General features: G+C 49.3%; 9 protein-coding genes across 9 annotated transcripts; 6 read left to right on the top strand and 3 right to left on the bottom strand.

Moving 5' to 3' along the window:
* Positions 1-1681: 1681 nt before the first annotated feature.
* On the bottom strand, positions 1682-2645 carry LTR64_007974 (uncharacterized protein; the record flags this gene model as incomplete). Its single annotated transcript, XM_064902290.1, has 2 exons — positions 1682-1950; positions 2006-2645. 2 exons carry the CDS (start codon positions 2643-2645, stop codon positions 1682-1684), a joined length of 909 nt encoding a protein of 302 aa, XP_064751264.1.
* A 1468-nt stretch (positions 2646-4113) lies between these two features.
* On the bottom strand, positions 4114-5885 carry LTR64_007973 (uncharacterized protein; the record flags this gene model as incomplete). The annotated part of the gene is made up of 3 exons (XM_064902289.1): positions 4114-5122; positions 5172-5802; positions 5855-5885. The coding sequence occupies 3 exons, from the start codon at positions 5883-5885 to the stop codon at positions 4114-4116; spliced, it is 1671 nt and encodes a 556-aa protein (XP_064751263.1).
* Positions 5886-6410: 525 nt separating this feature from the next.
* LTR64_007972 (uncharacterized protein) lies at positions 6411-8411 on the bottom strand (the record flags this gene model as incomplete). Its single annotated transcript, XM_064902288.1, has 5 exons — positions 6411-7934; positions 7984-8069; positions 8123-8154; positions 8214-8339; positions 8392-8411. The coding sequence occupies 5 exons, from the start codon at positions 8409-8411 to the stop codon at positions 6411-6413; spliced, it is 1788 nt and encodes a 595-aa protein (XP_064751262.1).
* Positions 8412-9239: 828 nt separating this feature from the next.
* LTR64_007971 (uncharacterized protein) lies at positions 9240-11189 on the top strand (the record flags this gene model as incomplete). Its single annotated transcript, XM_064902287.1, has 1 exon — positions 9240-11189. The coding sequence occupies one exon, from the start codon at positions 9240-9242 to the stop codon at positions 11187-11189; it is 1950 nt and encodes a 649-aa protein (XP_064751261.1).
* Positions 11190-11621: 432 nt separating this feature from the next.
* On the top strand, positions 11622-12068 carry LTR64_007970 (uncharacterized protein; the record flags this gene model as incomplete). The annotated part of the gene is made up of 1 exon (XM_064902286.1): positions 11622-12068. One exon carries the CDS (start codon positions 11622-11624, stop codon positions 12066-12068), a length of 447 nt encoding a protein of 148 aa, XP_064751260.1.
* A 109-nt stretch (positions 12069-12177) lies between these two features.
* LTR64_007969 (uncharacterized protein) lies at positions 12178-15160 on the top strand (the record flags this gene model as incomplete). The annotated part of the gene is made up of 2 exons (XM_064902285.1): positions 12178-12257; positions 12460-15160. 2 exons carry the CDS (start codon positions 12178-12180, stop codon positions 15158-15160), a joined length of 2781 nt encoding a protein of 926 aa, XP_064751259.1.
* A 377-nt stretch (positions 15161-15537) lies between these two features.
* LTR64_007968 (uncharacterized protein) lies at positions 15538-16212 on the top strand (the record flags this gene model as incomplete). Its single annotated transcript, XM_064902284.1, has 1 exon — positions 15538-16212. One exon carries the CDS (start codon positions 15538-15540, stop codon positions 16210-16212), a length of 675 nt encoding a protein of 224 aa, XP_064751258.1.
* A 392-nt stretch (positions 16213-16604) lies between these two features.
* On the top strand, positions 16605-18563 carry UBP2_2 (ubiquitin-specific protease ubp2; the record flags this gene model as incomplete). Its single annotated transcript, XM_064902283.1, has 1 exon — positions 16605-18563. One exon carries the CDS (start codon positions 16605-16607, stop codon positions 18561-18563), a length of 1959 nt encoding a protein of 652 aa, XP_064751257.1.
* Positions 18564-19194: 631 nt separating this feature from the next.
* USP24 (Ubiquitin carboxyl-terminal hydrolase 24) lies at positions 19195-21765 on the top strand (the record flags this gene model as incomplete). The annotated part of the gene is made up of 2 exons (XM_064902282.1): positions 19195-19558; positions 19619-21765. The coding sequence occupies 2 exons, from the start codon at positions 19195-19197 to the stop codon at positions 21763-21765; spliced, it is 2511 nt and encodes an 836-aa protein (XP_064751256.1).
* Positions 21766-22200: the final 435 nt, after the last annotated feature.

Genomic DNA, 22200 nt, shown 5'->3' with positions numbered 1-22200 from the left:
TAACGTCATTGTCGTGGTCTCGTTGTAGTTGAAGTGGAGGAGCGTTTTAGTAATAGTCGTTGTTACGGGTACAGATGTTGGTACACTCCATGAGTTCCAGGTGCTAACATCAGCCAGTGCAAGGCTTGGTAAGACAGCTGTTGCTGTAAAGTTGATCATGCGCATGTCGTGCAATTCGACCAGCTCGGTCAGCGAAGGTCTTCTGCGGTGTCTATGGTCGCGTGTAGGTTCGTGAGGTGTGCAGAGTAGTCACCACCAAAGCTGCACCATGAAGGAGTGTTTGCAGTTGGACCTGCGAGGGAGCGCAGTAACTCTGGACGACCCCAAGAGGAGTCTGAAACAGACGGTGTAGCAAACAGCAACAGTAGACCCTGTGGAAAGGAAGATAACAGAGCGGTCGTATTCAAAGCGAAGCAGAGCAAGGGTGTATATGATTCTGAACTTTGTCACTCACCTTTGTGCCACTACGCTGGACACCCGCATTTTGAACTACCTTGAACGAGTCGATGCGTAGCACATGACCTAGTCGGAGCACGAAGATCATACGAGATTGCAACTTTGTCGGTACACAGATGAACGTTGCAATGCAGTACATGGTGTCAGCGAGGATTGGGTGCAGTTGCGTTAGAACGAAGTTCAGCAATTTCGCAAAGCGCAGACTAGGAAAGTCCGCCTGAAGTTTGATTACAGGGAGAAGATGAAACTCTCGCCGTAGGACATTTGCGCTCATCTTTCCATAGGTCAAATGAAAAAGTGGATTATCTCCAAGATCGACGTGCTAGATCGAGTTTGCTGTGGTGTGCTTCCAAATGCCCCGATTCGTCCACACTGAAGGGGCGCGAAGACCTTGCTTCTTCCGTGCTAGGCGTCGGCCAATTCTGAATTCTGGAGAGTTTGCTACGACCGGCGTCAGAATTCGAACCAAGACCATCTTTGCTTGAAGAAATGCCAAGGCAAGCAGATTGCACCAGGACCTCGAAAGTGAAGAGAGAGCATGGGGTTTGCTGTCCTTGCTTTTGACACTATCATGGCGATATGATCGTGATTTTGCAATTCCCGAACAGCCGTTGTCAACGCAAGGCACAGTCTCGGCTGCCTATCTTGCTGTTGTTGCTTGTACGTCGGCCTTTGATCTGGACTTGGTCAGATTTTGAGCCGTAAGTTAATAGCCTGCCGTTCTGTTACCCTCTGCACTGGGTGCGCACTAAGATTATTGCAATGGGGTAGCTTTTCGGTTCATGCTCGGCTGCTATTCGACTACGTGGAGTAAAGGGGCAGATATGCTTTCGACATCGAAGTGGTTGTGTGTAGGTTTGCCGGCAGATCGCTCTCATGGTTACTGGATACAAGTTAATCGGGTCATTGGATCACGAGATTTGCGCTAGGACGTAGTGAATTCTTATCACCCGTTCGTGAAGGCACTTCAAGATGTACCGAGGCAGACGTGGTGAGTGTAACGGTATATTAGATTCTATTCAAATTACATTCAATGCTTCGAAGTTGCTGGCTATCTTGCAAGATGAGCATGGCGCCGGTACACCAGTAACATAAGTCATTGCAGTATGGTGTCTCCACTAGAGGTGGAAGGTCGTCGAGGTTCTAGACCTAGGTAGGTGTGCAATTATGATTCGGTTGTGGTAGAAATTTGATAACTTATCTAGCCGCGATGCCATGAGGTAATCTAGACAGTATTGACAGGAGTTTCTGTATTGGCAGTTGCTGGTGCAGCAACGCCTGTCTGCTGATGAGGACCACGCTTCTCGCTACCGGGCAAACCTCCTTCGGGCACATTCCGAATGTGAAAGCCAAGTCGTGCTAGATCGATATTACGGTGATTCCAGATTAGCAGTCCAGGAATTAGAAGTTTCGTAGTCAAGTCCAGAATGCCATAAAACACTGCCTCAGAATCAGGTGCGATCACGTTGCCACCCTCGCAGACGCCCCATGCAACTGGTAGGGATTAGTCCAAGGACGTGTCTCATATACAAGTCTGTATGGGACTTACCTGGGTAAAGCATCCAGACAGCGATCATGGGAATAGCAGCCATAGTGTAAATCTTGCTGATGTCTTGACCTAGGGTACACGCATACGATCGTCCCTGGAAAGCCACAGTGTAGGCAACGAAGAAGAAGGCGAAACACCCAAAAACGAAGTATCCCCACTTGTAGGACGTCTTGACCAGCGCACCAACAAGACCACAAACAATCATCACCTCGTTGATGAGCATAGTATAGACAATAGTCGGAGTTGGCATACCGCAGGTCAAGAGTAGCTTGAGGAGTAGCAGTGGTGTGGTCACGAACCAGTCAATGTACCGAACATAGAAGATCTGCCTCATCATGCCAGCAACCTTGGGGCTTCGTCGTCGAAACTCAACTTGAATAGCAGTCCAGCCAAGGTTTGAGCCCATTGAGAAATATGCAATTGCGGCGACCAGCGCAAAGGCAGCTGCGATATAGTGGAAGAGCCTGTGCGATTGCGGTTTTCGTAAAGAGAGACCCATGAATATAAGAGTGCTAACAGACATTAGTGCACAGACAGTAAAGTACCAGTTGCTGCCTCGACTAGTGATGTGGTTGTTGGTTGTGACGGTATTGCTGAATCCGTTGATATCCAGAGCGTCATTGCGCCTAACGAGAGACATGGCTGTTAGGAGCATGGAATATCGGTCCACAGGTTGTACTGGTACGCGTTCTTTTTGTCGTGAAGAACTTTTTCGTTATTGTCGATTAGGTCAGGTCTGGGAGAGAGGACCACTCGCTGGCCATTTAGCCCACGCTATAAGAAGGCCTCGTGGCTGTAAGGGTTTTGTGTGGACGATGTGTGACGGAACGTGCTGGCAAGTGTGATGCAATGCGATGGTCGATGTACCACCTCAAACAGTGCAGCCGATGTAGTTGATGCCGTTCATACGCATGTGAAGGTCTTTAACGCTTGGGACTTGGGGCACTGACCACGGACAAGCTCATCCTTGCACGCTGCTTTCGCTCACGACCAAGCCACAAGAGAAGTCATCTTCCCTTGAGCAAATGCAACGACAATGCGACCTGAGGGGCAACAATTAGAGCTTCAGCAACCACTCTATGCTGGATAGGTGGTCACATAAGAAGTGAAGCCATGTTCATAAATCACCAAACAAACCCAACCTTTTCCAGACTCGAAGTCCAGACACTGCAGGCACTAGGAACTCGTCATGTCAGCAGCAACAACGAGGACGTATCCTGCACGCAACATGAACGTGTAAGATCATGGAGGCACGTTGAGCAAAGCAACGAGGCACGGACGAGGACAGCTGAGGCATGAAGAAGAATGCCAGCAAACGCTGTGGAATGGTTTGCCATGTCGACTGTGTCAAACCAGTCTACACGGTATGCTGTGACAGGTAAATAAAGCCTGCTGTTCAATCAATGTGTCCGACCAAAACCGCACTGTAATAGGGCTGATGGCACCAAACCTCCACTGCAGAGGTTTGTTTGGACAACAGTACGAGCTTGTAGCACAAACGATGAACACATGTCGACATCGTGTCACAGCCCTGGAAGTACGGCACCGTCGGCATGTAGGCTGCCAGTGTTCAGCGAAGAGGAGCCCTCAAGGAAGGCGTTAGCCAGTTTTCGATGTTTGTTTGCGCTTCGAGCAGGACTGGCAGGTCTCGCGAAGCTTTTGAAGAATCTGTTCTCGAGAGTAACAATCATTAGAGGTCGCTGGTTGTTCCTTCGAAGACGATATCCATCGAACGACTACCACGAAATCCCTAGAATATCCCAAGTATTCGCTTCAGTCTGACCGCATTGACAAAGGACCTATGTATGAGCAGTAAAGCATATGTGAGGATCGTAAGCATGAGATCACACCACAAACACAAATCGTCGGAAAATCGGAGGCGGCGACCAGAATTCTGCTGGCAACTTGAATGTGGTACGTAATCTATTCATTAGAGTTCTAACTGCTATAGGAAGAATTTGCTGCTGCTTTTTCCTCCCGCACCAGCCACACCTCCCAAATATGCCGTTAGTGGAAAACAATGTCCATTTGCTGCGATTCGAGAAAAGGTTGTCTATGTGCACCTGAACACCAAACATTTTGAAACCCCGAGTTTATGAGCACACTTCTCAACGGAGCTTGAAGTACAAAACCGCTAATATCAAAAACACCAAAAAGCCTAGCAAGGTCCGAGCAAGGTCGAACGATACTGGTCCTTCAACATCCAGTTCGCTGACAATCTTCCTCTTATGTGCACCTGGACTCCAAGGTTTGATCATGCCGTAGTCGTCCAATATCTGGTCGGAAGTGATCTTGCTGCCTGCCAGTACGATCGGAACACCAGTACCAGGATGAGTGCTCGCACCCACGAAGTAAAGTCCGGAAATGGAGTCGTGCTTGGTGTTGGGTCGGAAACTGAGAACGTTAAAGAAAGAGTGGCTCAGTCCTAGGATAGCTCCCTTGTCCAGATTGAATCTGTCCTTCCACGAAGCGGGTGTGTTGATCATTTCGTTTATAATGTGCTGCCTCAAATCCACACCACATCGTGCCTTGATGGTGGCAATAACAGAATCTCTGGCTTTTGAAATCATAGCATCCCAGTCTTGTAATGAGCTGGGATTCAATCCTGCCTTTGCCTCACCCTCCAAAAGGTGACCACAAGGCACAAGCACGACAACACTATCTTTACCAGCTGGAGCAGCGCTCTCATCGACTCGGCCAGGTACGTGTACGTAGAACGAGGGCTCTTTCGGTATTAATTGTCGTTTAAAAATATCGTCGAAGCTATCCTGGAATTCATCTGCGAGGAAGACGTTGTGCGCGTGCAGTTGTGATATTATGGTATCCATAGCCCAGTAGAAGGAGATACTTGCGCATGAGCTTGGCTTCTTGTCAAGTGCTGTGGCTGTAGCAGAGGGTGGCAGTAGGTTCTTGTATGCGTAAACCAAATCCGCGTTCATTAGGACAATATCAGCATTTAGTGTTTCGCCACTTTGCAACCTGACGCCAGTGGCACGTTTGTTTCTTTCGTCGACAACAACTTGTGAAACGGAGGTATTGAATCGATATTCGACTCCGAATCGTTCGCCCACCTTGACAAGGGCGTCAAGAATTTTGTGGAAGCCTCCACGAGGATACCTAGCTCCAATTAGTATTCTGCACAATGCCGGAATCTTTCGAAACATACCATATGCCCTCAGCCAGCTCAGTATACTGCAGCAAACTGTATGTGCCCGGTGCCTCGAAAGGACTCATACCCATGTACATGCTTCCGAATGTGAAGGCTCGGCGTAATCGCTCCGTATAGAAATACCTGGAAGCGCGAGCCCAAACACTCTCGAAAGGATGCAGGGCACCCAAATACCCGAGAAAGTCCGGACGAACCATGCTGAGCAGGTTTGTGAAGTTTCGGCGCAGCACGTATGTGATACTGGCCTCATAGTGAACATGCGCCTCCTTCATCCAAGCCAGGTATCTTTCAAAGCCGTCTTTGCCTTCCCACTTCTCAACCTCCTTCTTCATACGCGCGGTATCGGTGGAGAGCTCTATTGACTCGCCGTCGCCGAACCAGATGTTGTAGTTGGGTTCGCATTTGAGCAGCTCTACGCCTTCTGCCTCTATCGAGGTGTCGAGATCGTGGAAGACCTCTTGGAAGAGATCCGGTAGTAGAAGAAGAGATGGTCCCTGGTCGAAGCGGTAGCCATCCCAGTTGATTAAGCTGCATCGTCCGCCACTGTGGTCGTTTTTCTCCACGACCGTAACTCGAAAGCCAGCTTTTGCGAGGCGTGCTGCACTTGCAATACCACCAGCACCAGCACCTTTCAAAGTCAGTGTTGTGCCAGTTGTTGTAGCGGTGTAAAGTTGACTTACCGACAATAATCACACTCTTTGACTTCTCCATGTTCAGTTATTGATTTTATTTGTTCACCACCAACACGTTTGTGAGAATAAATCTAGAAAGCTTCTGGTGCATATTCGAAGGCGACCGGTCAATCACATGCTATGGAACTTGCCATGCATGCGAACTCGATGCATGGCAGAAGATGACTTCATGACTTTTGAGTCCTGTTACAGCCGACGATGGATGTTCTCGGCTACCAAAATTTGACTTCATGCCTTCGCTCGTTTTCGGCAAAATTTCGAAAAACTCCTGCCACAAAGTTCCCAGCTTTTCGTTGAGCTGAAATATTCGCAAAAGAGGAAGTATTTGCGATCTCTACCACTGTATTCGGAATCCGCGACTGCTAGCGCGGATCGGACTGACGCGATCGCACCTGGCGAGCCCCACAAGATCGGCCAAGGTCTTACATCCTGGTCGGCTGCAAGGTACAGCCAAGAACTCAGCCTTGTCAGAACCACAGATGTCGATATTGGATTCACAACAACATGCTGCAGAGGGTGGTGTAAGAGGATATTACGGACATTACTATATACTTCCCCTTTTTCCTGCCATCGTTCTCCAGCCCACCCACACCCGTCTCCACTTGGGTACACTTGCTCGACCAGCTTTGCCCCCACCAGCGAAGTCCAAGGGCTGTCCGTTCTGCATACGACTTCGTAAGACTCTGCCAATTTCGACATAACTCTCCACTGCGACACGGATACCGCCTTTGGCATATGCGGGAAGCTCCTCAATCGCATCTCGGTTTGCCGCATAAGTCACAAATGCGCCTGTTAGAATCCGCTGCCTGCAGTCCAATATCTCCTGTTCCCTTTCATGAGGCGTCAAAGACTTCTTAGCGAGCCATTGGTTGGGTATATAGCACCTGCCCGTCTCTGCATCCGTCTTCACATCTCGGACAATATTAATATATTGAAGCACTCGCCCCATATTGATGCCTGCCTGAGTGCATTCTTCTCGGTTGTCGTGAGCCCCTGGATAATGTTGATCAGGATCGTGTGCATAGACAAGACTCAAACAAAGCTCGCCGATGGTGGCAGCCACGCATGTAGCATACTTTTCGAGATCGTTTTCTGTCTGTATTGGTGGATGACCTGTACTTTTCTCGTTCGTGAAATCCAGATCCATTCGGAACCCGTCGAGTAATGCGTATAAAGGCTGTGAGGGCAGCTTTTCTGCTGGCAAAAGTCTCAGAATAGTCTGTGCGGATGGAGGAAATGGTACGAGAGCCTTCTCTAGGCGGGCAGAATCTCGATGACTGGAGTACATCACGTCCAGGAAATTGGTGAAATGAGCGATCCAAGACTCTGCCTCTTCAGCGCTTGCGGCATCGTCAATTAGATCATCTGCAACTCTGCAGAAGCCGTAAAGCAGGATGAGGTCGATACGAAGCCGACCACTGAAAACTCCCGAAGCCAAGTAGAAAGACCGACTCTTCTTCGATAACACAACCAAAGCGTTCCTGAGGCCAACTAATCTATCTTGGTCGTAACGAGAAGTTGACGTGAACAGTCCTTGGAGCATCAGTAGTGGTGAAGGCATGCCCGGAACGTTCGGAAACAAGCTTGGGAAGGCATCAAGGATGGCGGCCGCATTGTCAAACGCGCACGATCCCATGACAATCATCGAGTTGGTAACAAGGAAGAACATGGCTTCCTCAATTTCGAGATGAGGCCATACGTGAATGCCAAGCTTCGTGCCTGACTCAATGCTCCAGGTGCCCCTTTGAAGGGCAAGGGTGTCAACGACCCAGAGAAAGAGTGTCGGCACCGCTATCGGAAGCAGCGTCTTGGACGCCGGCAGACTTAGCAGGAGTTGATAGCCGAAGGTCCATAGCATATAGAAGATGGGAGCAACCCAACAGATGATGAGCTTCATATACGTGCCTTCACGATGATCTGTCGGCAACAGCAACGGGACGACGAAGCAGGCTGCGAAGAACACTTGGCCCATTCGTTTCTGGACTCGAAATTTACCTTGGGTGTGTTCATTGTGTAAGTGGATAGCATTCAGCACTGGTTTGTTTAGAAGTATGTGCAAGCAGGTGGTCTGTTGGGGCCGTCAGGATTGTCAGCACGGAAGGCAGCTTTGGACTCACAATATATGTCTGTACAATGAAGAAGAACAATTCTTCAATCGGGACTGAGAAGAGGGTAGGCCCAATGACAGCCTCAGAAGGGTATGCTGCCGGGCAATTAGCTTGCAGGTCTGTATTTCGGAGGTCAGGGCAAACCTACTCCATATGCGATTTCTGACCAAGTACGAATCCCTGAACATTAAATTCTCAATATTTAGTCTTTTCTGAGGAGGACTACTGTAGAGGCTTACCATGGGAGAGTGTATGAAAATGCGACCACGACTAGGAAGCAGATTTTGTAGACATCCAAGCGTGTCAGCAATGGTGCCAGGACCACACTCAAGAAGAGTGCAATGGGGATTGTGTAAACCACATGGCTTTGACGTCGATCAGCACATAGACAGAAAATTCACCAGGTCTTTCACTTACACCCAAGCATAATCGTACATGTTCGCAGCACGCGTCGCAATACGGATATCCAAACGAGCTTGGGAAATCACGGTCTTGGAAGCAGATAACGCGATTTAGACATGGTCGAGACGCAGCAATTGCAGTGATGCAGTGGTAATGTGCAATTTTGCCATAATCGGGGTTAAAAGCTAGGTGTTGACATCGGTGCAAGCAGAATATGGCAGGTTCGAAGCCAGCATGCACTGTCGGTAGCGCGTTCCCAGACCAATGTGCGCTTCAACAATTTTCAAGTGACCGACACCACGGTGACTTTTTGGTGGGCAACAACGAAGCTTGAGTTGCACTTTCCATGCAAGGCTGCAAGCTTAGGCAATGAGTGACATCATGACTTTGCCGAACTCGCAGAGAGACGTTCCGAAGCCCGACTCAAAGCGGCAAGACGTGAGCGAGAACGAAAACGGAATAGCGTGACTTCGATGTGGCTTCAAACTCGAGCTTCAAGTTCAAGTTTTTGCATGTGCAAATCTCGCAGATGGGTTTGCGTACAATGCACGTCACAAGCTCGAAGCTTGCCGCATGTTGCGGTTCCCATGTTCGAGTTACCAAGGCTTGTAGGGAAGCTTGTCCAAGATATGGGTAATATCGTGCCTGTTTATCCTTCTTCACATTGCCTTCCTTTGACCTTCGACACGCGTATTTCACCTTTCAAGCTTCCTGTACACTTCCGAGCTGCTTCGCTCGAGACGTCATGTGCCTGTGGTAGCACATCTCCACTAACGTTCGCTTCATATACTGCATTTTGCCAACTGCACACCATCTCCGTTTGAGCTACTCTAATAAGCAAGACTTGTGTTTAGAGATCTACAATGCTGGAAGCCACCGTCCTACCGAATCCTCGGAAGAGAAAACGAGACGACGTTCATCCATATCTCAGCGGAAACTTCGCACCTATTGAACGAACACTACCATTAACGCCATGTACATGGTCGGGCGAGATTCCGGAAGAGCTATTTGGAGGAGAATATGTCCGCAATGGAGGCAACCCAGTATTGAACAAGGACTTAGGAAGAGACGCACATTGGTTTGATGGCGATGGTATGCTCAGTGGTGTCAGCTTCAGGAGGACCGACAAAGGAGTGCAGCCAGAGTTTGTCAACCAGTACATCCTGACTGATGTCTTCTTATCGACACAAACATCTAAGAACCTTACAAAACCAATACTGCCCAGTATTGCAACGCTCGTCAATCCCGCCACAACTTTGCTCCAAGTGATGTGTGCCATATTCCGCACCATATTCCTCGTTATCTTATCTCGATTGCCTGGGTCGGTGCAGGCGATCAAGAAGATTAGTGTAGCTAACACACATTTCATCTTCCACGATGGCCGAGGTTTGGCTACCTGCGAGTCTGGCCCGCCCATGAGGATCGCTTTGCCCAGCTTAGAAACTGTGGGCTGGTACAATGGCAAGCGTGCTGAGGGCGAATTAGGTGGTGAAGAAGGTACAGGGTTCGGAGGCAAAGGCATAATAGGATTTATGAGGGAATGGACGACTGCTCACCCTCGAGTTGATCCCAAGACGCAAGAGCTGATCTTGTTTCATTCCACCTTTGCACCTCCGTTTGTTCACTATTCCACCATCCCTTCGACACACCCACCTATGACACCAATCGCGCCTCTGGACAAGCCTACTCGCCTGCTCAATGCACCAATACCTGGCGTTTCGTCCGCGCGGATGATGCACGACTTTGGAGTTTCTTCTCGACACACTGTCATTATGGACCTTCCTTTATCTTTGGATCCTGTAAATATTGCCAAAGGCAAGCCACCTCTAAACTACGACGCCAAAGGAAGATCAAGATTTGGTGTTTTCCCTCGGCACCAACCGGAGCTCACGCAATGGTTTGAGACCAAAGCATGTTGCATCTTTCATACTGCCAATACTTGGGATGACAACTACAACGACAAGATGACCGGAGTTGTCAAGACTTCTACCGTCAATATGCTGGCATGCAGACTAACTTCCGCTTCTGTGGTCTACGCAGCCGGAAATATCGCCATTCCCCCTTCGTCTTTGGTTGCGGCCACTGACGAGGAGGAACAATGTCGGCTTTATTACTATCAATTCGATCTTGAAGAAGCAGGAAACAAGATCAACTATCAATTTGGGCTTTCTGCGGTCTCCTTTGAATTCCCAAGCACAAGCGAGGAAACATCTATGGGTCCTGCCAGATATATCTACGGCTGTTCAGCATCGGACACAACATTCAACACTTCGCTTGGTAAAGCTAGCAAGATCGATTGTCTTGTCAAGGTTGACGCCGAAACACTAATTCGACGAGGCAAAAAGGATCCCGGCATAACACCAGTGACCGGCTGTGTTGACATGCGTAGTATTACAGAGGTAATGGCTTCGGATGACCCCAATGATCCAATACAGGTCTTTAAGCTCCCACCGAGGCATTTTGCCCAGGAACCACGTTTCGTGGCCCAGAAAGGTGGTACACATGAAGATGAGGGATGGCTCTTAACATATGTGTTCGATGAATCCCAGCTTGACGAAGACGGTGAATGTACTGCGGATGCCAAGTCGGAACTCTGGATCATCAACGCACGAGATATGAAAACTGTCGTTGGAAAAGTCCATCTGCCGATGCGGGTTACTTACGGCTTGCACGGATCTTTTGTTGACGAAAAGAACATCATCAATCAACGACCCGTCGAGACCATACGGAGCATGCACGTTAATCAGGAACAAGATGAAAGCAATAGCGTATGGATGACTGTAAGGGGAGGTATAGAAAGATTTCTTGGGTAATTTGAATGGAATACGATGTCAGTAACGATGGTCGCGTTCAATCTTACTGCATAGCGATGGCGTTAGAGATACCCTGGAACCACGGCATAATGCATTTTGTTTCTCAATCCTAGTATGTTCTTGACGTTCTGGTAGAACGAAGCGAAAGCATTCTTCTTTGACATGGACTGCTTTTTTATGCTACTAGCAATGCTTTACAAAACAAAAGGGCCGTGCCGTTTGTGCTTTATGGTGGAGAAGAGAGGCTACTTTCTCTACATCAAAGCTAGCAGTTCTTGCCCAGTTCGGGCCGGGCAGGTGTAGCGATCCTGCTCAGAGCGTGACTTGATCTCGGATCAATGTCTCAATGCTATTATCACGGTCGCTGCCCAAGAACCAAGATTCAGGCTATGGTTATACGAGAGTGGCTCTCACTGCAAATGCGCCACAGTCATGCTTGATGATGTGAAGAGCAGGATAAGACCTGACGAGGTCGTGCCTCTGAGCTCTACGCGTCGCGCTGTGCCAATTCACCCTATCGTACATGAAGTGAAGCTACCCACTGCTGCAGGCGACGTTCTTACGACTGTAGGATCCGAAGGCCCTGGCTTACGCGTACAGAACGGGTCTGTATCACTAACGACAACGCTAAACCCGATCACTTTGAAACCCTTTACAATCGAGGAATTGCGCTCGTACCATCTGGAGGCTCTTGTTCGTCAATACTCAACTTCTGAGGCTGCTGAGAAGGCTCGGGAAGATACAGCGAGGGACCTGAGAAAGATGTTGGACGACAATGAGAGGAAGAGTAAAGAGATCGAGCGAGATATGGACGAGAAAGAGAAAACACGTGAAATAGAAAGAAAGGTGTATGCCCGGAAGCTGGGTAAAGAAGGGTAGTCACGCGGCGGCTTTGCTGACTGACTGCTTGTGTTTCATGTTGGTTGGAGAACTACCAACAATTCACGAGACTGCTTTGTGTCAAAGTCTCTCGCATCTTATTGCTACAATGACGACACGCAAGGTCGTCACACTCCTCGGTGTCGTGGCTCTACGAACAAGGGCCACCGGAGGCGTGTTCCAAATTTGGTTTGCTCAAGGAGAATGTCGAGGAAAGTGATACATTCCATACGGTGGTCTGTGCTATGGACTCACGCAGAAGTCTTTGTTTGTTGTTCGCTACTTGGCGGCTTGAACGGTCAGGCATCAATTGGTTTTGCTCTGTTTTTTTGTTGCAACTCTAGTTGCAGTAGGTCTGGATTTCTGGCAACATCTCAGTCAGTCCTTGCAGGAATTATTACGACGCCAACATCATGACTACCGGGACCCCCAAGCGGTCAACTCTTCAGTCTCTGCGAGAGAATAGTGTGGATGACTTGTTTGAAGGTGACTTAGAGCCAGACCAACTTTTGTACTCGCACGATGAGGAATTCGATCTGTCGAACCGGGACGATCAGTCGCCCCGTCGTACTCTTGAGGATGAGCTCAGACAGATTTATGGAGGGGAGTATCCTGCACCTGCCTTCGACGATTATCTTGAAGTCAAAGCGGAGGATGAGGTGGAAGAGCAATTTCAAAAGTCTTCAATTGAAAAAACAGGCCAGCACCAAGCTCGACGAACTTCTATTCCTCCAGCACGGGCAATCTCTGGTGCTGGCGGTGACGGCATGCTTTTCTCGTTCGAGACACATTTCGGTAGCCATACAATTACTTCAAAGACTGAACAATACCACAACGACATTCACGAGCCCCAAACCACGAATGTAACGAATGGTAAATCTGTAGAGTCGCCCGATACACAGTCAGTAAATTCCTTCGCTGTGAACTTGGATCTCGATGGAACGAGCCCGCAGATCGACCGCGTGCTGAAACAAATCAAATCGAAACATACCCGGCAAGCTCTACACGATGCTGATCCAACCTTGACACGACAAGACCTTTTTAATATTTACAAACATGCCGTGGCTTCAGGCGAGGAGGAGCTAGCAAGTTCGAAGCACACCTCTCGGGATCATATTGGGTCAGTCAGCACTGAGACTGCGCTCGACGACTACCGAGCGTCCAAATTTACTCATGCGACCAGTCGACACTCCTCGTTGATGCACGCTAAGCCATACCTATCCGACCCTACTCCTGTTGAAGTGCAAGGACATCATCCCTCAACGATACCTCGATCACCACAAAGATGTCCTTCTCGTACAAGCTCTCTAGCTAGTGAAACTCGGCCGATATTGGATGAGGACGAACCGCAACCTTTGAATGAAGAAGCACTTGCACTGAAAACGAGTAGCACTCCCAAAGAAGACGACACACCTTTCAGGTTGCCTGGCATTGCAGGCCGACCTGAAAGCCCCTTCATGCGGCCAACAGCCTCAGCCAGCTGTGCCTCGACCGGTCGAAGTAGTCCACTAAGGCGACACCTCGACTGCGTCGATACAGCCAGCACAAAAGCGTTGATAGGATCCCCTGCCCCTGATCCCTTGCAAGTTCCGTCACGCCCCGATACTCCGAGGCCGACAGTGACAGACAGATATTCACAAAGTTTCATGGAGGTTTGTGGGCCAAATCACCTGTCCTTCTTGAGTTCGCCATTTGTTGAGAGATGTGTGTCTGCCGACGAAGACATAAATATGCCTGACCCAAATCAAACTTCACCTGTTGATGATCCGAATATATACACATCGTTTGATGGGATGAAGTCACCACAGGACTCGTCACCACACTTCGAAGCTGAAGGCTTCTCTGGTTCTGAGCCGGTTACTGATTTTGACAATATCGATCCTGATCCTATGAACCCAATGGCGCATGGTGGTCGGCAAGACGATCACCTTCCCGAAATCCCACACCTGCATGATGAGGGGTTGTCCGTAGTGCAATCATACACTAGACCGAGAGTTGCTACATCGTCTAACAGGATTCCTCAACTCGCTCCACCATGGGAAGAACCTAGAAGCACTGCCGATAAGTCGAATCTACGTTCCCACAAGGATCGTGGCCTAGGGCAGCATTCCGAGCATGGGGTCGAGCTCGTGCTTCCTTCAGTGCCTGGCGAGAAACCGTTCATGGAACCAGAGACGGAAAGAAAGAGCCAATCGGACCCCTTCGCGTCAGGCGCTGATTTGATCTCATTCGCTCCCGCTACCGACTCGGAGCCAGAGCCCTTGGATTTACTCACAGGTTTTGTGGGAAGTATCCACCAGGCGAAACGTGGTCAAAAGAAACCGCCAGCCAAAGCGCGAGCAGGTCAGCGCAGCGCCACGGCTGGTCGACTCCCAGCAAGAACTCAAGAGAACGACTCTGCGGCTTCTAAACAAGGTGGACTAGTAAAGATGGCTGGCAAAAGGTCAAAATCTACAGCTCTTGGGGTGCAAGGTATCCGCGTGAAAGTGTCGAAGTCTCAAGTTACAAGTCGCAAAGTAACGAGAAGCGTGAAGCTTACGACCACTCGGCCCACTTCTCAAGTACCGGAAGTACCGGACGATATGGATGTCGACATAGATCTTCCTCTAGAAGAGCTACAGCCACCCCCGGAAACTCCTGAGCAAGACAGTGGTTTAGAGCAGGACGAGATAACTGTCAACAGTGGTGGTGCTCAGCCCTCGAAAAAGTCGCGCTCAGCTAGAGGGAAGGCCTCCAGGCCGGCGAACATGACGCCAAGACGAAGCAATAGGCAGAGGAACACAGTGTCACCTGAACAGATGACAGTTGACTCGCCAGAACCGCAAGCGACAACACAGACCACACCAAGTCGAGCCAAGTCACGGCAAAACCATAACAAAGCATCGGCAGCAGACAAGCACCACGTCGAGACAGGGGAGAAACCTTCAGGTGATACCGTATCTCGCAGTCGTGTACCGAGAACGCCTCGTTCGAGGAAGAAGGTGGTCGGTGATAGGCTCAACCCCCAATCTGCTGCAAAGAGTACAGAGAAAGAGCAGCCAGTAGCAACGAGACGCTCGCCTAGGATTGCAAAGACGATGGGACACAGCTGAGGACGTGACGGCTGCTCCCAAGGGTCTCGACTTCACGTGCCATTAAGCTATAACATTGTGTAGTTAGCATTACTATGGTTGCGCGATTCATGATTAGGTGTATATACTGACTTGACGTCTGCGAAAGTTCTTCCGAAAGAGTACTCGAAGTCACGTGCATACAGTGTAGATCCGAACAGCGGCACATGCTGTGAAATTGCCAGGCAACAACGTGGGCATGATGACTCGTTCGCGTCGCCCATAAGTCCATAAGTGAGCCCACTCTTCCTTCGTTCTTTTTTCTTATGAGCAGACTTTGGCGAGCATTCTCACCCACTCAATTCATACGAATCTTTGTCATTGTCAACATTACTACCTACATTACCACGACTGCAATCATGGGAGGCAAGAAAGGTGGCGAGAATACTAAGAAAGTCGCAGGCAATGCGAAGAAGGCCGATGCAGCTGCTAAAAAGCAAGCACAAGTTGACGCCAAAACCGCCGCAGTAGAATCAGCCGAATGGCAGAAAGGTGCCAAAGATGCGTCAAAGAAAGTAGACGCTGAAGCAAAGAAGGCGGAAGCTGCAGCAAAGAAAGCCGAACGAGATCGACTGCTAGCTGAAGAGGAGGCTTCACAACCTTCGAAACCAAAGGGCGCCAACAAGAAGACTGCCGAGAAGAAATCCAAAGGCACACTGGATCTAGGACAACTAGACGACGAGCCCGCCACCTCGAGAAGCACTACCCTGAACGCTTCCGGCATTGACAACGCTTTGGATGCCCTAGCCTTGGCTAGTGACTCCAACGACACGAAACTAGAAAGGCATCCCGAAAGACGGTTCAAGGCTGCTTATGCCAAGTTTGAAGAAAGAAGACTACCCGAAATTGAGAAAGAGTATCAAGGCCTGAGGAAGAACCAGCGTGTGGAAATATGCAGGAAAGAGTTTGAGCGAAGTCCAGAGAACCCCTTCAATCAGGTCGGAAATGTGCGATATGATGCTTCCAAGGATGACCTTGCTGCCGAGAAGGAGCGCATTAGAACCGGTGTTGAGACGAGGTTGGGAGAGAAATGAGGCACCTGGAAGTTTATGATTCATGATAACGACGAGATGCTATACCCAGTCTTTGGCCGACGAATGGGTCGTCAATAACCATGCGATAACATATTCAGAATACGGCTTAACATCTGAGCTGGTGAACAGCATGTGAGGGTATACCATAGCAGGTTCTCCGCAAACGTGCATGGCGACCGGATCCGGCAGACTCTCCTTGTCCAGACAGGACTCAACATATCGTTTTCACATATGACAACAAAGACTGCCTTGACCACCCTTTGTTTGGAAGCCAATGTGTATTGTATATCTCACCATGTCGCTTGCTAACACCTCTTGTTGGCCTCGTGCATGCATGCATTGTGGCATTCACTTGCTTGAATCTCGAGAAAAGCTAACACACTCCGTTCACGATGAGCGGCAAGCGCCCCTCCGATCAAGCTGATGGACCTCCATCGAAGAGGGTCAAGGTCACACCTACTCCGCAAATGCCTAGTAGTCCTCCAGCACGACAACTGACAGCTGCCGATCGAGCCGTGAAATTTACGGATGACAGCATCAATATTGTGGATTTGACTTCTACAGCGGAATCTCTACTTGACGCTCCAAGAGTTTCTGTAGGGCCAGCGTTTGGTGATATTTCCGAAGCGACGGCCGAGTTTCTTGAGATTATCCGCGCTGGTTCGCAATCACGGCCGCTAGGTTTGTCGAACCACAATGGGACCAGCTGTTATTATAATGCCTGCTTGGCTGTACTGTTGAGCTCCCCCCGCTTCGTATCATACTTGCGGAAATGGCACATGGTAATGGAATACCCACATGAAGAACGATTCCATACGCGCCGCGCTCACATATTGCAAATGCTATATTCTATGAGTTATACCAGTCAATCGGGGTCGCCCGAACTCAACCACCCGGACACCGATCGTCTTCGCTCGCGTCGTGAGAGAAATGGCTCGCAGGACGCCCATGATCACTCAGCAAGACTGCTTTGGAGACGAGTCTGCAACCCTGGCCGTCCTTCATCAAATGATCTTGTTGAGGGTTGCCAACTTTCAACCCTATGGACAATACCAAGAGCCAGTAGAGACGAACATAACAACGTCATTGAAGGTCAGGAAGACGCGAGCGAGTGGCTAATCTGGCTCTTGACCAGCATCGATGAGCAACTTGAGAATGAAACAATCCCTGGCTTCCTAACAGCTGAGCAGGAGAGGTTTAAATGGTTATTCGAGTTGAAGCAGACGAGCCGTGTCCTCTGCCCAAAATGCAAATGGCCTGTACAGCGACGCGAAAATCCAACACAAGAATCAGACTCGAAGCACTTGCTTCTGGAAATTCCTGAAAGAGCAGGTGTGTCCGCCTTCGCAGCACGTGCAACAACTGTGCCGCTGAAGCAGCTCGTCGCGAACAGTATGGCGACTTCATACTCCAAAAACACATGTACCCGTTGTGGACAAGGTATTCAGAATATAGCACAGGAGATCAAGAGGATACGCCGGTTCCCGGAACTGCTTATTCTGAACCTGTCTCGTAACAAGTATGTCAAGGAGGTAGGGTCAGTGAAAGACCATGGTGCAGTAAGCATCCCAGAATATCTCGATCTCAGCCAGTATCTAGAACCCAGCAGCTTTGGAGCACAATCGAAAGTGCAATATCGTCTTCGAGGCGTTGTGTCCCATCAAGGACTAGCTGTGGACAGTGGTCACTACATTTCGTATATTCGCGTCGACCACGAAGATGGATTCGAATGGTTGGAAATAAACAACACTGAGGTGGAAGACTGCTCTTTATACAGATTCAACGATTCACACACTAGCTGGTATGAGAAAGAAGAGGACTTCAACGCCAGATTCGAGCCATGTGTCATGATCTACGAACTTGACCATGAGAATTCTGTCACGTTGCCTGGCAGACAGCTTCGAAACATTGATGAGGGTGAAAAAGTCGATGAGCCACCTACTGAGTGGCTACAAGAAGCAGACGATACTACGGTGGCACAGCTTGGCACTGTTGCAGCAGAACCAAGCAATGCTCAGGTAACAAGAACTACACCGTATATCGACAAAGTAATTCAATCAAGCAATGCCAATGCTACAGCTACTGCACTACCTCCATCAGGAGTGAATGTCACTTCAGATACTCAACCTGCTCAACCTACTCAATCTACTCAGCCTATTGCGATGTCTTCTGTGTGGCCCGTTATACTAGCCGCTGCTGTGAATGCTCTTCCGAAAATTACGTTTGGTGGATTCGACAATGAAACAACTTTCCCACAGGCCGAGGTCGACTTGACGCTTCGAATAGACGGAGCAGAGTTCAAGATGCCAAAGCGTTTCATCAATCACTTTAATAGAAACAAGCAACGCTAGGTCGAGATTGAGGCCACCATCAAGGTACCCACCGGCAGCGCTTAGGACGTGCAGGGTAAGAAGCAGGACCAATTAGAGATCAAAGAGCTAGACTTGGCCAAAGTCTTTATTGATGCGCGAATAGAGCGAAAGGAGAGACTCCTACCGAGCACAGCACAGCAACCTAAACAGGCCAAGAGCGGTACACGCAGATGTCTTCGAAGTCAGACACAGGATCAAGATCTTCTAGGAGCTGATGATCTAGACAAAGCTGAGAAACAAGCGCGACTGAAGAACAGGCAGACGTGGTCAAGTCGCTGGAGGGTCGTGCAGGCAGCGCCAAAGACAAAACCTGCTACAGATGCAAACACAAAGGATAGCACGAAAGGCAGTAAGAAAAACAGGAGGAAGAAGAAGTGAAAGTTGTACCTCAGACACGTACAGACAGAAGAACCTAGGGAATTATGGAACAGGTGACTATTCGGTTTTAATCTATTGCTTTGTCAATGTCTGCTTGGTGATTGTGAGTTGCTCTTGCTTTTTTGGGGGGGGGGAGGGATTTGTGTTCAAACATGCTTGGCTTGTGTACCTTGACTTTAGTTGATCTGTAACGGGCTTTGCACTTACCCTGCTGAATAACTCGAAAGCCACGATGAGAAAGAAGCGACCAGCGCAGGATGAAGGAGAATCACACCGCTCGAAGAGAGTGAAAGCTAAAGACGATGAAGAGGACCAGCACGGATCAGCGAGTCCTGCTATCGCTCCCACTGATGATCAGCCAGTAGCACCTACTTCCGCATCTCCTAGACATGAGACGCGACAGTCGGCTACAGAATCTCCACGAGCTTCTGTACCAGCAGCACCAGCCGATGAAACCACCACCATATCGGTGCAGGGGCCTGGTACTGAATTACAAACGACCTCAGAAGCACGACGGGTGTCAATCGGTGAAGCGTTCGAACCAGCACCGGTCGTCAGCGAGGACTTCATCTCGGACATTGCTATCGCTCGTGAGCGTGAGTATCAAAAGCCTCTGGGTCTTCCAAACAAGGGCAATCAATGTTATAGCAATTCAGTGTTGGTGGCACTCATGGGGTCAGATCGTTTTCAAAGTTACCTGCGAGTCTGGCACAGGCATACTGTGACTTGGGTGCTGAAGTGGCTCTACAGCTTTGGATGGGCGGCGAACTTACGTGGACGAAAGAGTGCTTCCGAATTGAAACAAGCGCTTGAGTTCTTCTGGGATACAGTCTGCTTTCGTGAAGAAGATCCATCAGCAGGCGGAGACCTTCCAAGCGGGGCGTGGTCGGAACATTGTCATCCAAAAGGTGAGGACGGAAATCAGCAAGATGCCTCTGAGTTTTACAGCTGGCTGTTCGAAACGAGCTTGGATCAATTTGACCTTGACGCCTCACGTCGCAAGGGTTTCGAGTGGCTCACACATCTCAGACTGGTTAGGCGAACTGAATGCTCGAAGTGCGAACGAGTCGAAAGAAGATATCCTGTCGAGCCATGGAAGGTGTGGCAAGTTCGTTTGCCTCGGAAGGACGAAAGGACTGAGGACTGGTATACGGATCTTTCCTTGGATGGGGTGATAGATGCAGCAATGCAAGAAGATCCTGAACCCATGAATTGCGATGAATGCGAAGGGGAACACCCTGCTCACAGCTTCTTGAGGATACAACATCCGCCAGCCGTGCTTACCATCAGTTTCAACAGAGCCGTCCAAATCATAAAACCAGATCCCAATCGAGAGCAACGACAGAAATACAAAAATGGGCAACCAATGACCAAGTCTGCAATCACCAAAGACCTATCGGCTGTGCGGATACCGAAAGTTCTCGACGTAAGCAAGTGGCTCAATCGTCACGAGTTTGGCGAAGGCTCTAAAATTCTGTATAGACTTGCTTCTGTTATATCGCATAAAGGCACCAGTTCCGGCAAAGGACATTATGTGTCCTACGTTCGAGGAGGCACGGACCGAGTCCAGTGGTACGAAGTAAACGATGATAAAGTTCAGGGAGCTGACTTTCGTGATCTATCTGACGCCGATGCGGAAGAATTGAGTCCTTATGAGTTCAAGCACAGATTCGTGCCGACTGTTCTGGTCTACGACCGAGACCTCATGAATCAGAAAATTGTGCCTGGAAGAAATGACGCTAACCTCGAAAAAGCCGGAGCGAAACTTGTAGAGCAGACAAGGACCGAACCACTCATACAAGCAAGCGTTGGAGAGGAGAATACGACGGTACAGGACGATCCTGAAATCGGAACAGACAGAGAGGGAGCTGAGAATTACAACACTGCTCCCACCACTCCCACAGGAAGTGTAGAACAGCCGACAGATACACGTACAGAAGCGGTTGAGGTTCAAAAGGTACAATCAACAGCACGTCTGACACGTTCTAAATCCACGCATACGGGTCCTAGGGTCGTATCCGCAACTAATCACACAGACTTGGGAGGCGCCCATGCTGCCACTAGAAACCTTGCGACCGACGGTGGTAGAACTGCAGCAGCTAAGGGCCAGCCTCTGAATGCGAATGACAACAATGGCATGAAACTGGAAATGTCCAATGTTCACCAGATAGATGCCGTTGAGCCGCAAGATTCTGGTACAGAGGGATCATCCTCACCAGAGCCCAACGCCAATTCTCAAGTTGACAGAATATCGATGCAAAGTTTCCGAGGGACCAAAGGCCCGCCCGCCAATATCGAAATGAGTCTTTTGATCGACAACCACGAATACAAATTACCTACCATCGAACTCGATCATTACAACGTCAAGACGAAACGAGGAATTGGTTTCGAGGCCAACATTTACGTCAGCAGCAAACAGAAGGGGCACAACAGTAAGAAACTGGATTTAGCACAGGTGTTCTGGGACGCCGCGATTGAGGACCGAGCAAAGCATGAGATCGACGAAAAGGAGCACAAAATCAGGGAGGATCTGAAGAAAGAGGGGTTGAAGGACGAGCCGCTCGATCAGGCAGTAAAGAAGAAGAAGGCACAGCAACTGAACGTATGGAGGAAGTGGCGGAGAGCAGAAACGTGGTCCGAACGCTGGAAGCCTGATGAGTATGTTGTGAAGAGGTCAGAAAAGAAGGCACCAGCAGCCAAGAAGAAAAGCGAAGACAAGCAGATCGAACGAACGCAGCAGGATGAGGATAACGGGGAGGACAATGGTGAAGATGAGGCAGGTGACAGACAGGGGGAGTCTTAAGTGGAGAGTGAAAGGCAAAGCTCGGGTACAAGAAGTCCACCTCTATGTTCTCAATCATGTACTGCGCTATAGATTGTGTGTAAAGTCGTATTACGTATCTCAAGAATGCATCGTAAATCCGATTAATTGATAGCTGCTCGGTCGGCAACTGCTTGGTACTAGGATATCCGGCGCGTTTATAAAGTTTGGATTGAGGTCCACTAACCCCTGGCGCTTGCGGAGAACACTAACGCGACCACGAGAGTGTGGCTTTAACAGCTCCACGAGGTCCGAGGCAGCTGTGGCTTCAGGAAGCAATGTCTGTAACTCCTGCTGCAGCATAATTCACTCTTCTGCATTATCAGCTTGATTCAAATCCGTACTACACGCGAAAAATGACCAGAAAGCATAAGATGTTATGATAATTGTGGTGATAAGAGATGATGTGGTCGAAAG

This window comes from Lithohypha guttulata (genome assembly GCF_036872675.1).
Source record: "Lithohypha guttulata strain CCFEE 5908 chromosome Unknown scaffold_7, whole genome shotgun sequence".
In the NCBI taxonomy this organism is placed as follows: Eukaryota; Fungi; Ascomycota; class Eurotiomycetes; order Chaetothyriales; family Trichomeriaceae; genus Lithohypha; species Lithohypha guttulata.
This window is presented reverse-complemented; position numbering and strand designations above follow the sequence as displayed.